Genomic DNA, 16,541 nt, shown 5'->3' on the forward strand with positions numbered 1-16,541 from the left:
TTGTTTTTTTTTTTTTTTTTTTTCCCCGGTTCGCCCTGGGTTTCCCTGCGCGCTGGCAAGGAATAGGCGGGACCCCAGTGCCATCAGTTGGTAATACAGTGTCGCTGATACGGAGTAACTGGCCTGTGCGTGAGCCAGCGCGCCACTTTGTTCTTATCTCCGTATCTCACCAGCCTGCCAAACGGACGTGACCACGCCACACTATTTTGTGTGTCATGCCACCTCATACAGCAACCCCAGAGTTATCCATCACCAGGCATCATGTGTACGTCTATGCCCGTGTGCAGAGGCCGATCCGCCACCGGTCCGATTCCAGACATCCGACAATGGGGGAATTCTCCCCACAGTCTCCTGCGACCCTTCAATCTTGGTCCCTCCCGAAGCCGACCGACATTTGGATGTGCGCGCCGCTGAAGCTGTCGTCTCCGGTGAAGGTGGTGCCAGTGTTGGGATTCAGCTCCTCAATGTCGCTGCTCTTGGCCAAAGTTGCCGAAAGAAAGTTGGCGTTTCGGCACCGGCGGTTCGGGAGGTCTCACACGGCACTGCGCGCCTCGGGCACGATAGTATCGGTAGAGCCCGTGTCGCAGATGCCCGTCATGTCTTGCGGCCGAGTGTCATAGTCTAGGACTAGGACTAGGACTAGAGGACGACTACCACGAGTTGAGGACCTTGTGAAGAGACATTTGAGGAGTCAAACGGCGAGCGCCCCGTGCTACCGCAAACCAAGGCCATTCGTTAGCATTGTGTGCCTTGGATTTCAGCATGTTTTCTCGTCAGCAACGGGAGCAGACCATGGTCAGGTCGAGTATCGAAACAAGGGCTTCATGTACGGCTCCCTACGCTCAACGGCGACTCAAGCAAGCGCAATTTGCGTAACCGTATTAGTTAACGCGCATCTCGCCGGACGTTTGTTGAAGCCATCAATCCTTCTTCAAGTTTATTCCGTGGATCTTCACGGCAGGCAGTGCCATCGTGGAAAGAAATCGAAATACCGCAAGCCCATTGCACTCGAAACACGTGAAACGGACTTTGCGCCATGCTTCGCTTCAAGAGCGAGATACACACGCTACAAAGTGTCGGTATTTTTTCCGGCCGCGAGCCCAAAGTTGAGTTGTGAAGGTCCGGACGTCGAAAAGACCAAAGCCCCCGCGGTAACGGGGTTGCAGTAGTTTAAGCCAGGAACTTTTTGACATGCAGACCATCTTATCTGATGACAAGTCTTATTAATTATATCCAGTAGGGGTACAAGCAATTAGCTAATTATAGCCATCTAGGGCAACTAAATAACGGTGTTAATTATATAGCTCGCACTCAGCCGACGACGGTTGAGACAACTCCCAAAATGCCCTTATCAAGGCCAGCCCTCCGACTTGTGTTTCTACGGTTCTGCCTCTGCCGCGATCATTTGCATCTCCAGGCTTAACTTGCCGGCCGAGGAGAATTTGCGAGTCAACACCAAGATCCGGCGAAACGCCAGTCCTCAGCTTCGGATCAGGTCTCGGCAAGAGACCTTGGTACGGGCCCGTGACCGTCTTCGAACCAGGCCGCCATGTCATGTTGAGACCCCAAGTGACGTCAATCGGGGTCCCCTTATTTCGATAGTCGGTCGTGTTGGGAGATGTAAGATTCATGCCATCTGTTTGTCCAGAGGCATCGAAGCCGTCAAAGACACTGGCTCCCCACCACATGCCGAAACGACCCGCCTTGTCTCGAGTTGCAAGGGCCGCATCCATGTTGTATTTTATCCAGGGCAAATAACGGCGGCAGGTTTTATCGTGGGAACACTGCGCCTTGCCAAGCTCGGTCTTGTTGACAGTGGCAGCGTCAGGTATTCTCACTGGCGAGATGGGGGCGCAGAATGCGGTGAGGTGGTGAAAGAAGATCCCCTTGAAGGTTTGGCTGTCTTGTGAGCACGTCCCGTTTACGTCGCATTGCTCTTCTAGAATACCGCCGCGACCGATTCCTCGCCAGCGAGGAAGCTTGCCACGAGGTCTTCTCTCCATGTTGTCTATCGGGGCGTTCTTACCAAGACTCCAGCCTGTTGCCTTGATGACGTTTCGAACCAAGGCGTGGCCATCCTCCAGGTACGATGGGCTTCCCGTGACAGTATACAGTCCTCTCTGTCCTGTGAGAATGACGCCCTGGTTGTAGGTGTACACCATCTCATCTCGCTGGTCGCACTCCACGTTGTTGGGCTTGCTCATATCCACGTGGTAGCCATCCACATACAGCCCCTGAGTATTCGTCATGTTGACGTCCTTTAGCCACTTGTAACCCACGATGGCTGCCGCCAGATACACAGGGTCGTTAATCGGGAAGCCCTGACTTGCTGTCCAAGATTCGTCGAATTTGTCGTCGGGGAAATACTCATACATTGAGATGGATGCTGCGATCCACAGCTCGTTGGTAATGGCGTTCTTGTAGGGGAGCAGTCGGGGGTTCCAGATCATGCCCCCGTGACAGAGTCTCGTATCCCATCCTCTTGTAGCAAAATCCCAAAACGCTCTGGCTCGCTCGGCGAATGTGCAATACCAGTTGTATCCGTGATAGGAAATGGTGCCGAGCGCGTCACTTAGCCCACCAGGTACGTTGAGGCACTTTTGTTCTGTTCCAGGATAGTGGAGGGTTGAGTGCAGACGGACAAATTTGATCGCTTCAAGCCAGCCAAGGACTACCCATAGCACATCATCATATGCCTGGGTCAAGATATGTTAGCGATGGGTTGGATGTGAAGTCGTAAAGACTTCTTTCTCACCTGGCCTAATATTCCAACAGCATTTTGTCCAAAGAATGAGTGTGTGACCTGAGCAAAGATGGAAGAAATAAGATTTTCCTTCTCCTTCCAGCTATGGCCCTTCTCAGTTGAGTCTAATGACTTGGAAAGAGTTGTCAGCATGCCAGCTATCACGGTCTCAACAACTGCGCCTGTCCAGTCGATCGATGTTGGCCAAGTGCCGTTGACAGGTTCAAAGTAGACATTCTGTAACACTGACAACGCCGAGAAGGCATCCTCGAGTACCCCTGAGTCAGTGTCTGGGGTAGGAGGGGCGTCATCCCGAGAGTCAAGGAAGTTCCCGGGAACGGGCTGGCAACCAGGGCTTGATGCGCGGTTATATACTGAGCAATAATCGACATCTCTCTTGACAAGACTGCTTGCAGCAGTAAACGTTGATATGACTGCGGCACCAAGGCTAGCGATGGATAGCAAACGCGTCATTTTGCACCAGTGCGAACAACAGTAAGAGTCTAGGACTGTCTGGTCCGTTGATGCAGGCGAGTCACGACTCGACTCGACGGCGAGAGCAGGAACTAGGCCTTCTTCTCCTCCTGAGCCGCCAGAGAGTTGGTGCCGTTTTTATAGAGCCTACGAGGGTCGTAAGGGGGCATCATTGGACATTAGCGACGGACACGAATGCTGTGTGAGGCAGGATCGCGTGCACGCGGCGCGAACGAATACGATCATATGATTCATATCACCATTTACTATGCCATAAGGCATTGATCCTTGTACTTGTCCCCACAGCAAATTAAACATTCAACGCTCCTAGGTTTGAAGGGAGTACTACTTCACTAGTACGTAGTAGTAGCATCCCCTCCTCCACATCCCATTCCTTGATTTGTCTCGCGACCGAGCCGCCGTCATGGGACGAATAAATTATCCGGGCCCCAGCTGGGCAGGTGGGGGTCAAGGCAGGACGCGCACCATCAACTAGCAGAGGCCGATAATAGGACATGAAGATGTCGAGCATCGTATAATGGCTTAAAGAAACGGTAGTGGCAGTATTCTTCCGGGGAATGTATCTGTATGTTGAATCTGGTATTGTCTTAAGGGCGCTGCCAAGGATTGCGAAACCGTGTTGGTCGAAGCGGAGTTTCAACAAGTTCGAATTTCCACCATCCTTCGTGATCACGCGTGGTGCCTGCACCGGCCCGGACTGGTGTACGATTAAAAATTTTCAAAGCAATGGAGAATGCAATCCAAAGGCATCCCGTCACGCAGCTTGTGTTTTGGCCTCAAGCCATAATCGTGTTACTTGGCGACTTTGTGATGGTATCTCGGTTCGTGCAGCTTAGCTCACGCATCATCATCGCCAAGACGAACCATGGAATTACCTAGATTGGTGACTGAAGATCGGTGTCGTCGTATCGAGGATCGGAGTCCGAGTTATGACAAATAGAAAAAAAAAAAAGCGTTTGATGGCTCGCATGTTAATTTTAATAGTGACATGGGGCAAGTTTACTGCAGCACTTGAAGTTAACGACGAAGTTTGTTCTCTGGCTTCTGTTGTTCCTTCCTGTCTTGGGTACGTACTTGATGTAGAGTCAAGTCAACTGGTCCGTTCGGGCTGTGCTATTTGTGCTACCAACCCTATCTATTCGTGCTGACGCCCCACCCCGATTTTAGGCCTACACCCTGACCCACTACGCCCTGCTATATAATTTTATATATATTGCCCTAGCAACTATAGAGTCTTATGAAAATGCTTTATAATAACAAAAAAAATAGAGTGCAGCTGCTTAGATAGCCTTTTTGTAACTCTATAATAATATTGCTAAATTATATAATATTAAGCTTAATTTTAAACTCTATAATTACGCTAAAATACTGCTTTTCTTATATCTTTAATAGATAATACTTATCTACCTAAATTTATAAGTTTTAATGTCTTCCCTAAAGTATAGCTTAAACTCTCTTTTAATAACTTTAAGCTGCTGCTTAATAATAAAGATTTTAGCTGCTTAATTTCTAAAATACTACTACTAAGAGCTTATAGTAACTTTAATTACTTTTTTAATAATTTATAGAATTAAAGTAAGGCAAATAGTACTACTTTTATTAAAAGCTTTATAATTAAGTTTATTAAAGTTAGCAGAAAGTAGTAGCCTTAGTATAGTAGCTTTTTATACTATTATAGCTCTAGAAGAATATTTTAAGTAAGTAGAATTTAATAAGCTGCTACTAAAAAGAATAACTATAAGTTTAAGCTTTAGCTAGTAACTATAATAGTTAATATAAATTAAGTTTAGACTTATAAAGTAATATATTATTAGTATAATTATAGTTAATTTCTTAACTTATTAGCTAAGCTAATATATTAAAGGTTTATAGTTACTTAAATAAAGCACTTTATAAACTTTATATAATACTAAGCTCTTCTAGTTTGTAAGATAAGTAATATTATTTATAATATAGCAGAAAGAGAAGAGATAGAGGTTTATTTTTGCTATAAAGACCTTTATAACTGTTGGCGGAAAATCGCAAGGTCAACTGCACCACGCAAAAGTAGAACGCGCTCCGACGATTGGAGACGCAAATTGACCTTATATTACTGCGCAATTGTATACAGCGCATGCACCCCTATTTTCTGGCTGACAATAACTAAGTTGCAAAAGCTTATATAAAGAAGCTTAATAAATTTTCTTTAATATAATAAGTTGTTAAGCTTCTTAAAAAGTAAGATTTACTATATATTATTAAATATAATAATAAGAGCTATTTAGAATTAGTTGTTTAGACTTATAAGTCCTGCATTAATTAATAGAAAGTTTTCCCTTAAGTTCTCTATATAGATAATACTTATAAGACTAACAACTAACTGCTATAAATTATACTTATTCTAGGTAATTACTATTATAGACTAGAACTCTAGCATAAATATTATATTTACTTTTATAATAAAAGAGAATAAACCTACTTTTTAATAGATTTTACTAAGCCTTAATTAAATATAAAATTAATATAAAATTAAGGCGCTTAAAGTTATTATAACTAACTTTAATAAAGCACTTAAAAACGCTCTATAAGTTGTTTTCCCTAAGATATAGTAATAAATATATATTTAGTATATATTTATAAATATAAAGGCAAAAACCCTCTTCTATTAAAAACCTTCTAATAATAATAATAATAATAATAACCTAGAAGTTAAGGCATTTAATAAATGCCTAAATAGCCTTACTTTAGTAGTTAAATTACTTATTTATATATAAGAAATTAAAGCATTTAACTCTATATAAAACTAGATAAAGAATATATATAGTTTATAGTAATAAGGCATTTTTAATTATATTAAGAATACTTATTATAGTTAGTACAAGCAGTAAGCTTATTATTACACTTAATTTTATTAGAATTTTAGGTATATAACTATAAGTCTAATTAAAGCAGTATATTATAATATAAAATTCTATATATATATTAGTAATAGCAATTTATTTATACTCTTTTAATTAATTTAGTAGATAATTCTTAAAAAAGATTATAAATATTCTTAAAAAGCAGCTATAATAAAGCTTTAGCAGCAAAATATATATAGGTATAGTAAATAGCTTAGTAATTTACCTATATAAATATTCTATAAAGCTGTTAATCTCTTAGCCTGCTAGTATAAGCTTACAGAAGCTAATTATTATAAAGGTAAATAGCTTTAACTTTATAAGGGAAATTGCTCTTTTATATACTAATTTATGCTGCTTTATATATATATTATTTTATTAAAGCTATAAGTATAATAGCTCTTAAAAAGAAGTAATATTTCTTATTATTAGTAGCTTATAAAGCTACTAGTAAGTTTTAGTTTTAATCTCTATTAATTTATTATAGAAAATATACTTAATATTAACCTATAGACTTTTAATACTTTATATCTTTAAATTTATTATTTTTATAGAATTAATTATAGAAGATACTACTTACTACTCTTAAATATATAATACTAAAATTCTAATAATAATAGTAGTTAACAGCTAAGTTAAAGGCCTTAATTAGGCTCTTAAAGTTGCTAACAAACTAATCTAAGTATATAATATATAGTAATGCAAGATAAATTAGTTAAATAATTTAAGATATAATAATAAAGAAGACTTATAATATAGTTAAAGCAGTAATTAATAAATACTATAAATAATATATAACTTTAATTAATAAGTAGATAAGCTATAGAGTAAGTAGTAGTATTAGAGTTACTATAGATTTAATAGATAACTCCTTAGAAGCTTAGGCAGCGCTCTTAGAGGCAGTAGAATAATTAACAGCTTAGGCAGCAGAATAATTACAGCCTATAATATATATATATTTATTAAAAACACTAGAAATTACGTTTTTAAGCAATTTAAGCGCTACTAGCGCTTGCTTAGGCTTATATTATTAAAAAAATAATAGATTTAATTTAAATACTAATTAAATTTCTAAAAAGTAAGCGCAACTATATAGGTATATATAAAAATGTATAGTGGGGTGTAGGCAGTTAGTCACTAGGCTAAATTAAGCTGCGGTAGCACGAATAGATAGGGTTGGTAGCACGAATAGCACGACCCGTCCGTTTGTTGTTGGCCCACTTCCGGTTGTATCATGGACACCCACTGGCTGGGCTGGTTTGTTTACTTTCTCTCAAAACAGATGCACTATTCACCAATCAGAACGCGTGACACTTGCATCACCCACGAGTGACCTGGGGTCCTTTACTTTCAACACCAACTTCGGTGTACCCCAAATGTCCCGTTCCGTGACAACGCCTCAGCGCTTTGCCCGACTTGCAGCGTTTCTCAGTGACTCTTGACATTCACACTCTTCATGAGCAACGCCTGAGGCGAACAGCACGCGTGTCTGCAAGTCGTATGCCCCTTCCTCACCTCGGCGGGACTCTGCTCCTAAGCCATTGACCACGCGCCTGTCGCATCCACGCGCTGCCCGACGACCTGGAACTGGGAAACCCAAGACACCATTCGACTATTCGCATCTATTCAATACCCATCGTCGACTCCTAAGCGCTGGCATCGCGTACAACGCGTACTGGAGCGCCATGGAGACCGACGCCATACATCGGTATCGCTCACGCATTCTTAGAGAAATGAATGCTAACCGCGCCAATCCTTTCAACTCTCCGCCGTCTTCCACTGGCTCCCATGGCACCGTAACCATGTCGTCACTCTTTTCCGACCCCGACGGAGAGTCTACGCGCCGACTCAATGAGGACATTGCTCGTGTTACTGCCCCGAGAAAACTGCCCGTCAATTGGGAGGCCGCACACCGCAAATGGCCCCAACACTTCTCCAAGCCCGACCCGAACAAGGCACCCGTATTTGACGATGCCACTGATATACGACCTTGGAAACCACAGTCCAAGGAGAATAGGGCGCCAGTCTCCAACGTCAAGCCCGCCGTCGACGACTCTACTCAGGATATCTGGACTGCGGCAACCAAAACACGTGCCGAGATACAGCCCCGCGTCGACAACGAATCCGAGCTCTCTTTCATCCTGGACAAGTCACCAGCCAGACCTGCTTCCTATTACGGTGCCGCAAGCTCGCAGAAACATCCAAGCCCACTGTCCAAGCCGCATGCCCGGGCGCCTTCAGAGCCTATTGCAGATCAACAGCGACCTTCGTCAATTACAGATGCCTTGAGCCGTCTCCAACGAGCCTCTCTCAGCCCTCGAAACACCAACCAAGACTCCCCTCACATGTCCTCAGGAAAATCTAGCTTGACCGCCGTGGCCCCCTCGCCAGCTTCCATGGCAAGCCCCGGCCATGACGCGTCTAACGTACGTTCATTCTTCATGCCAGATGTCTCCCGCCTTGGAGACTTCGTAACTGGCACCCTCAAGTTTAGCGGCTCCATGAAAAATGGCGTCCCAATTTTCGTGAAGCATGGCAAGGTGCACGATCGCCAGGAACGGCCCAATACCGCTGCCCACGCACAAGTTGATGGCATTGAAGTTCCCGAGGATGAAGAGAAAATATTTGTCTCTATGGATATGATCCGCGATGAAATTGTTTCCCTGCAGGCCGCCCATGATAAGGTTCAGGAATATGCAGAGGGTCTGCAGCTTCAGGTTCAAAGATTGGAGGCTCAATTCAGGCACGGCAGATTCAGCGGCGGCAGCCATGACGAAAGCGAGAAACTTTTGGCACAAAAGAAAAGTAAGTTTCCAAGTTGACCTTTAGCTGTCTACCATTGCAGTGTTAACACGGTCTTTTACAGAATTGGAGCTAGAGGTTGCAACTTTGCAAGCCCGGCTGGATGACGCTTCAAGAAAGATGAGCACGAATGAAATTGCAAATGATGCCGTCGCCCATGAGCGTGATAGGGCTATTGTCCGACTGCAGGACGCGTGTGAAGACATTAGCAAGCTCACTCGCAAGCTCAGCGTTCGAGAAAAAGAGCTATCTACCTCACGGGAACAACTCGAGACCTCGGATCATATTCGGCGGGACAATGACACTCTTCGACGTGATCTCGCGTCATTGAAGCACAGTCGCGATGCGCTGGAGCTCGATAATGCGTCTCTCCGCTCCGATAACGAAAAGTTGCGCAAGGAGCAGAAGCGTCTGCGAGAACAGATCGATTCACTTCGCGCCCATCAGAACAGTCGTAATGATGAATGTCTGCTGGCTGAGAATAGATCTCTTCGCGCCAGCAACGATAGACTGACGGAAGAAAATGAGGACCTTCGTGAGAATCTTGATGGAGCCCAGCATGAGCTGGATGCGGCTCGTGAAGAGATCGACACTCTCCGTGCGGCGATAAAGACAATCACTCAAGAAAAATCAGTTCTCCAGGCAGACAACGACAGTCTTGTCCGACACAATGAGAAATATTTCAACGAAAATAAGATTCTTCGACGAGAGAACTCGGGCTTTGAGCGCAGTGTTCATGACCTGCACGAGGAAAATCTCAAGAGAAAGGAGGAAGTTGACTTCCTGAAGCAGCAACTCGACCACTGCAGACCATCACACAAAAACGAAGTCTATGGTCGCTCAGACGGAGAAACGGAGGAAAACATGACCTCGGCGTACTTCCTTCCTGATATCACTGTCAAGACGAATGAGTCTCGTCCTGCTGAGGCCACGGAGACCAAAGACATGCCCACCCTACCAGAAGTGACCGCTCAAGTCTACACACATGAACAAGAAACACGGGAGATGTCCCGTCGCACAAGCAACAACCGACAGCGATCCAGAAGTAGGCCTCGCGCATCATCTAAAGGGGTGGCATTCTCGATACCAGAGAAAGCGGCCGTCCGAAACAAAAACGTTGGCAATACGGCAAACCAGGGCAGTAAACGGCGACACGCCAAGGCACCTTTGACTACTGAGTTGGATCTTACCCATGACGAGGATGAAATGACAGGCGACTTCCAATCTGAGGACTTTACAAACCAGGACGCGGCCATCTCACTCAGCGTCTCCATGAAGGACGTTAATATTCAGTCACACCGCGAGGTCACTACTCAAAGCAACACCTCACGACGCGCCAGCAACCCACGACCAGCACAGAAACACACAATGGAACTGGATACCACCGACGGACCCAACAAGACTACGAACCACGACACATGCCCAGCTCTGTCTACCGATGCACGCCGTGTTCTGGACGGCCTTTGTGAGCATAGCTGCCGCAACTGTATAGTTTGCAGTCGCATCACGTCTCACCGTGGCGTTATATCTTCGTCGGAAGCAGCGTCTGGCAAAAAACGCGTCACCGTCTCGCGTCCAGTTCCAGTGACAGATCGCAGTCTCGCCGGCGACGACCCCACAATACGTCCCTCGCAGTCACCGGGCCACGCTCTCGCTCTTGTCATCAAGGGCCTAGAAGATGAGGCTGAACACCTTCAGCTGGAGCTCTCTCGCCTGCAGGCAGAGTACAATCGAAGTGATAAGGCTATTGGCCGTCGCGATCGAATGAGCCTTGCTGAATCTATTCGAACAATTTTGAAACGCATGGAAGTGAAGAATGATCAAATCTACAGCTTGTATGATGTCCTCGAAGGACAAAAGTTGGCTGGACAGGCCATGACAGAGGAAGAAGTTGAGATGACTGTTCTCAACATCACTGGCATGACGGTGCGAGATGTCACTGGCGGAAGTGAACAGTTCACCTGGGAAGGCATTCAAGAGACTAATTAAATACAGACGGCACATGTGCAGGCTCTAGGAAACGAACGGCACAGAATAACTGTGCAATGTTGTGAGCGAAGCATTGAGGCATGGAACCTGGCAGTGAAAAATGGTGTTTATTGGTTTTGAGGACAGTTTTATTCAAGGATTGGTGTTATTGGCGTTGGCATTGCGTTATTCATGGCGCCGAAAGTCTTTGCTTTTCCAGCTGGATTAGGGGCATACTTTTTTTTTCACCACGCGGAGTTTTGGGTTAAAGGGTTGGATGAGTCTTGTCTTTGTCTCGAAAGACGCCGTGTATATCATTATCTTGCTTGGGCGAGAGGATGGGTGATGACGTGCCTGGCTCGCGATTTTGCGTAATGAAACGTGCAGCAAGGAAAATCAAGTATTCGCTCTACAAGGTATACTACATACATGATGATCTTTTTACTCGCTGTCTCCGTCGTCGTCCTCCATCTCAACCTCGCCGTTGTCCTGGTCGCCAATTTCGTCCTCACCATCAACCTCCATTTCATCGTCGCTCTCCTCGTCGACGCCCCTCTCGCCCTCCATCCTCTTTCTGTCCTCCTCCTTCCTCGCCTGCTCCAACATTTTGCTCTTCTCCTCGCGCACCTTCCTCTGGCTCACGACAAACGCCCCCAACGGCGTCTTGGCCACGTCAAAGTCCTTCAAAAACGCATCAACCTGTGTGCGATCCTTGGGCGCAAAGTCCACTTTGGCGCGGCGCTCCTCGATAAACTTTGCGTTCGCTTCCAGCTTCTGCACGAGGGTGACGAGTTGGGAAATGAGCTTGGCGTTCTTATTGCCCTGGTTTTTGGAGCGGGCCTGCTTCAGCCACCGCTTGAGATGGATGATGACGGGGAGCGCCAGTTCCGGGAAGGCGATGGACGTGGACCACAGAAGGAAGAACTCGCTCAGAAGCTCGACGATTTTCTCGCCGACGTTGTCCTGGTAGATGCGGGTGCGGAGATACGACTTGGGTGCTTTGTAGGCGACGGCAAAGTCGAGGGCTTTGAGAGTGGTTGCCTTGGGGGGCCTCTTCATCTCGGCCGAGGAGAGGACCTCGAGGATCGGGGAGGCGAGCGGGATGTAGGTCCCTGTTGCGCGGGAGGTGCGCAGCAGCGAGTGGACGAGGTGGAAGCGGAGGGGGAAGTAGATGGCGGTGGGAATGAGGCTCATCGCACCGAGCGTGACCTGAACGAGGGGGTAGATGAGGAGCTTGAGCTGGTTCTCCTTGCCGGCCTCGGCTTCCTTGAGCGGAGAGCAGTGCTCGGCGAGGACGCAGGACCAAAAGTCGAGCGAGTGCGTGAACTGCCAGTTGTACACCATGCGGAAGGAGTCGTTCTTGTTGTTGACTATGCTGTTGCGGAGGTGGATGGCGAGCTGGCGGATGAATGTGAAGGCCGTCGTGTATCCGACTGCCGGGTCGATGCCCCAGAGCTCTGCGGCCGAGTTCTTCATCAGGTTGATGCCCTGGATGGTGTTGTGATTGGTGACGCGGCAGCCTTGAACGAGGCCTTGGTATGTTGCTTTGAGGACCATCTCACGAATGCCCTTGTCCCCGATTACGGCGAGCCTGCGAAGGACCAAAAACGCCGTGATTCGGGTGGTTTCTGAGCTGGCCGGCTGAGCCCAGAAGTTGACGACGGCTTTGGACAGCGCCTTGACGAGTTTCTTGAACGACAGGAGATACGGAAGGATGGGTGTCAGGGATGAAAGGGTCAGCTTGAGGGTCTTGTCGTCGGACAGAGTGCCGAGGAGGTACATGATTGACGAGGTGTAAGACTTGAGCAAAAGCGACAATGTTTTGAACTTCTTGGTCTCGGTCTGCACGTAGACTCTGCCGGAGGCAGACTCCTTGATGGGCAGGTGGTGGTTCATTACCACGGGGATGTGCTTCAGTGCCAGGATCAGGAGGTCATTGTAGATCTCTGGGCTGTTGATAGCCCAGCGTTGCTGGGTTTCGCCCTCGTCATTTTCGTCTTCATTCAAGCGGGCGGCGCATCGAAATGCAAGAACAACTTGTCTAGCTGCTCTCAACGACTTCTTTTCCTCCATGGCTTTTCGCCAACCAGCAACTGCAGATCTGGTCAATTCGTTGCCCCGGGGAGGCTCGCCGTCTTCTTGGTCGTGTTCTGCATTGGCCTTGGCCTTCTTCTGCTTCTTCTTTTTGGGCTGCTCTTCATCGTGTTCCTCCTCGCCGGCACTAAGCTCATCAACCTCTGCCAAGTCCGCGTCATCATCGAAGTCCAGCGCCTCCGGATCGTTATCCTTTAAGAATCTGTAGAACTCGGGATCTTTCTCGGCCAGCTTATCCATGGTTCCTTTGCTCATGCCGCCTTCTTCGTCATCGTCGCTGCCGTGCTCGCTTTCACTAGCCGCCGGCGGCTCACCGTTATCCATACCAGAGCCGCTACCATCGCTCATTTCCTCGTCATCCGCTTTGTGCTCGCTCCTCTTGCGCTTGCCAGGTTTGCCAGGTTTGCTCTCGTTGCTGTTGACAATTTCGTCAAATGCGCCCCGGAAAAAGTCGTCGACGCTCATCTCGCCGCTCTTCTTTCCCTCGGCGCCATTTGGCTTCCGACCCGGTGTCGATCCATCGTCAGTGCCTTTATAAAACTCGGCGTCCTTTGCTCGCCGAGCTTGTTTTTTATCCTTGATTTGCTGCCGTTGTTTAATCTTGGCGACGGCCTTTCTCCTGTCCAAGACACCCTTGAGATTGCTCTTCTCGAACTTCTTGGTCGCCTTGAGGTTCTTCTTGCCGGGACCCATTGCTGGCAATGTCTCACCACTCCTCGTGGTGAAGAAATGGCCCGCAGGTGTATGTTGTTGAAGCAGGAACTAAACCTGGATGTCTGCGAAGTCGATGCGTCTGGTCAATCAATGGCCAATAATTACAGCCCAAATTTTTTTTTCGAACTTGACTTATCGATAGTACCCAGAAGTCGGGGCAGGCGGTGAGCCCCATTCTGCCCCTGGCCCCTCCCCTCCCCTCCCTCCAAGCATCACCACCCTCAGCTTGGCCTTGACTTTGGACTCGTCGAGCTCCGGCCTGTTGCGCGTGTCCTCAAGTTGAGCTCAGTATGCCGCCTTGACCCGCCGCCATGCTTCCTCTGCAAGGCTATGCGCCGACGCCGCATAGCTACATTCCCAACAGTAGTTTCTCAGCAACAATCAATCTAGACGAGGTCTGTCCTCTCTGCGATAAATCGAAGGGCCGTCCGGCTGTCGACCTAACATTCCACGCAGGAAGTCAAGCTCACGGAGTCTCGGGCTGAGCGCGATCTGCAGGACTCTCTCGCAGAACTCTTCAGTATAATCGTGACGCTTGACGAGCTCGAAAGGGCTTTTTTGAAGGATGCGATTCCCGAAGCAGAATACACCGACATCTGCGAGCGATCGTTACGCCAGTACAAGGCGCTTTTGGCGGACGAGACAATCGCCGCCGAGTTCCAGGGCCTTGAAGAATTCAAAGCCAAATGGGATGTATGCTTGGCCATATTTCGGGTCCACGTCCTCTTATGCTGATATCCTGACCCATCTTCAGCTCCAAGCCCCCCGTGCTACCGAACGTCTCCGTGTCGGCATGCCCTCGACCACCGTAACCGCATCGTACTCGGCTCCCGGGCAGCAGACATCCTCAGCTGCCAACAATACGAGCGGTGTATTAATTCTCGAAGCCACGCAAGAGTTCATTACGTTCCTCGACGCCGTGAAGCTGGGCATGTTGTCCAAAGACCAGCTGCACCCCCTGCTATCCGATGTGATTCAATCTGTGAACCGTGTGACAGACCAGGATTTTGATAGCAGAGGCAAGATTGTACAATGGTTAATCACGCTCAATCAGATGAAGGCTTCGGATGAGTTAAGCGAACAGCAAGCCAGGGAGTTGGAGCTGGACATACAGCAGGCATATCAGGGATTCCGAAGAACGTTGACATGAACCTCGGAAGCGCATTGTTAGTGAAATGCAAATCTTGGATGACGAACATGCCCCATCTTTGGAGGCAACTGTTGTATCTGAACCCATCGTGGGCACAAAGAACCACCGTAACGTGACACCTGGTCCCCAAGCCGTGGTGCTCATACCAAAAACGTCCAGAAGCTAGGATACACAAACTCCTCGTCAAATATGCGCCTGACTTGCTCCAACACAAACCGTTCAACCTTGCCGACGTTCTTGAGGCTCTGTTTCCCGCCTTCCCTCTCGCCAATCTCACTCTCAACTTTCATTTCCTGCAACAAGCCCCCGAGCCTAGTGTTCTTGCTCGTGCTTTGCTTCCCTCCACCTCCGCTGCCGCAATCCTCCGCCCCGTCCACAGACCCAACAGCCGCCAACGCATCCTCTGGACTCAGGAAGCAGAAATGCACACGCTTCCTGATCTTTGCCAACACGCCCACCCCGTCAAACGACAGCCCCGTGATATTCAGCTTCAGCGGGATACCGACGAAGCTCGGCATGGGATAATCCAGCAATATCTCCGCCGTGAGATTCAGCCGCACGTCCCCTGCGTAGCATATCCTGAAGACGGCCTGGACGTCCTCCACCCTCGGCTCTCTCCTGTGCGCTGCGAGTTCATCATCGAGGGCGCCCGCGTCCAGTCCCGCGTGGGCGCCATCACCGCCTTGCTCGACAGCCGAATCAGCGAGGTGCGTGTCCCGCGTGGGAGGCCGAGACATGCCCACCGACGTAGGGGCGAGCGTGGAGACGCTAGACTTTTCCCGCAGCGGCGGCGACGTGCCCTCCAGGTTGACAGAGAGGTTGTCGACAGATATGCTGCTCTGCGAGGGGTTCCTGTGACGGCCTGCGGCGTAGGCGAAGTCGGAGGCGTCGACGGCGCCGGGCGCCATCCACGAGTTTCCGAGGTGAGCGCCCGCGACGGCCGCCAGGGGTGTGTGCGTGCCCGTGCCCAGATGGCCCTGGAAGTAGCTCAGTCCCGGGCCGCCCAGGATGCCCGGGGTGGAGGCCCCCAGGAACGGGCTCCCCAAGTCGTGTCCGGCGAGGAGGTCGCTCCTCGGCGCGGTCGCGGTCCTGATGCCGCCCGGGCGGCGCTTCTTGGTCCCGGCCAGAGCGTGCCGGGCCCGCGCGGCGGCGAGATGCGCCGCTGCCTCGTCGTCGCTGCCGAAATCGTCGTCGCTTTCGTCGTCGCCCAGCTCCTGGTCGTAGAAGTCGGGAAGCGGGTCGGTGATGTCTTTTAGTTCCAGCTCCGGTGGTACGGTGCCAAAGTCGAATCCGTGGACGGTGACGGACTTGATGAACCGAGGGAGGGGGACTGTCTGGAACTTGTCGTGGATGAAGCCCCTGATGCGCTCGGCGAGGGCGTCGCCGTCTGGACCGCTGGTTAGTGTTTCCCAGCTGAGGTCAATGGACATGGCGGCATGAGGCGGTGGAAGGGGTTTCTCGGCGGAGGCAGACGCGGAGGCAGACGCGATGCCGGTGGCCCGTCGTTGAGACCGGGTCAGTTGTTGAGCCGTCCTTTGTCTTCTGGCCAATCGGCGTTCGGGCCCACGCCGTAGCCGGCACAACTACCGGCACACATGTCGGAAGTCATGCGCAGGTGGTTCCAGTAATTGAATGCATAGTTTTTTTCAAGGGGAAAAACAAAAGAGCATCAACATTCACGGCTTTCATGGAACAG

General features: G+C 48.7%; 5 protein-coding genes across 5 annotated transcripts; 2 read left to right on the forward strand and 3 right to left on the reverse strand.

Annotated features, from left to right (window-relative positions):
* Window positions 1–1,292: 1,292 nt before the first annotated feature.
* Window positions 1,293–3,217, reverse strand: MAM_08172 (Glycoside hydrolase, family 76; the record flags this gene model as incomplete). The annotated part of the gene is made up of 2 exons (XM_040826970.1): window positions 1,293–2,696; window positions 2,756–3,217. The coding sequence occupies 2 exons, from the start codon at window positions 3,215–3,217 to the stop codon at window positions 1,293–1,295; spliced, it is 1,866 nt and encodes a 621-aa protein (XP_040675047.1).
* Window positions 3,218–7,802: 4,585 nt separating this feature from the next.
* On the forward strand, window positions 7,803–10,908 carry MAM_08173 (rhoptry protein; the record flags this gene model as incomplete). The annotated part of the gene is made up of 2 exons (XM_040826971.1): window positions 7,803–8,922; window positions 8,984–10,908. 2 exons carry the CDS (start codon window positions 7,803–7,805, stop codon window positions 10,906–10,908), a joined length of 3,045 nt encoding a protein of 1,014 aa, XP_040675048.1.
* Window positions 10,909–11,328: 420 nt separating this feature from the next.
* On the reverse strand, window positions 11,329–13,674 carry MAM_08174 (putative protein family UPF0120; the record flags this gene model as incomplete). Its single annotated transcript, XM_040826972.1, has 1 exon — window positions 11,329–13,674. One exon carries the CDS (start codon window positions 13,672–13,674, stop codon window positions 11,329–11,331), a length of 2,346 nt encoding a protein of 781 aa, XP_040675049.1.
* A 332-nt stretch (window positions 13,675–14,006) lies between these two features.
* On the forward strand, window positions 14,007–14,845 carry MAM_08175 (vacuolar protein sorting-associated protein Vps28; the record flags this gene model as incomplete). The annotated part of the gene is made up of 3 exons (XM_040826973.1): window positions 14,007–14,090; window positions 14,152–14,388; window positions 14,450–14,845. 3 exons carry the CDS (start codon window positions 14,007–14,009, stop codon window positions 14,843–14,845), a joined length of 717 nt encoding a protein of 238 aa, XP_040675050.1.
* A 140-nt stretch (window positions 14,846–14,985) lies between these two features.
* On the reverse strand, window positions 14,986–16,275 carry MAM_08176 (mitochondrial inheritance component mdm12; the record flags this gene model as incomplete). Its single annotated transcript, XM_040826974.1, has 1 exon — window positions 14,986–16,275. The coding sequence occupies one exon, from the start codon at window positions 16,273–16,275 to the stop codon at window positions 14,986–14,988; it is 1,290 nt and encodes a 429-aa protein (XP_040675051.1).
* Window positions 16,276–16,541: the final 266 nt, after the last annotated feature.

Source organism: Metarhizium album, assembly GCF_000804445.1.
Source record: "Metarhizium album ARSEF 1941 chromosome Unknown scaffold_45, whole genome shotgun sequence".
NCBI classification, from domain to species: Eukaryota; Fungi; Ascomycota; class Sordariomycetes; order Hypocreales; family Clavicipitaceae; genus Metarhizium; species Metarhizium album.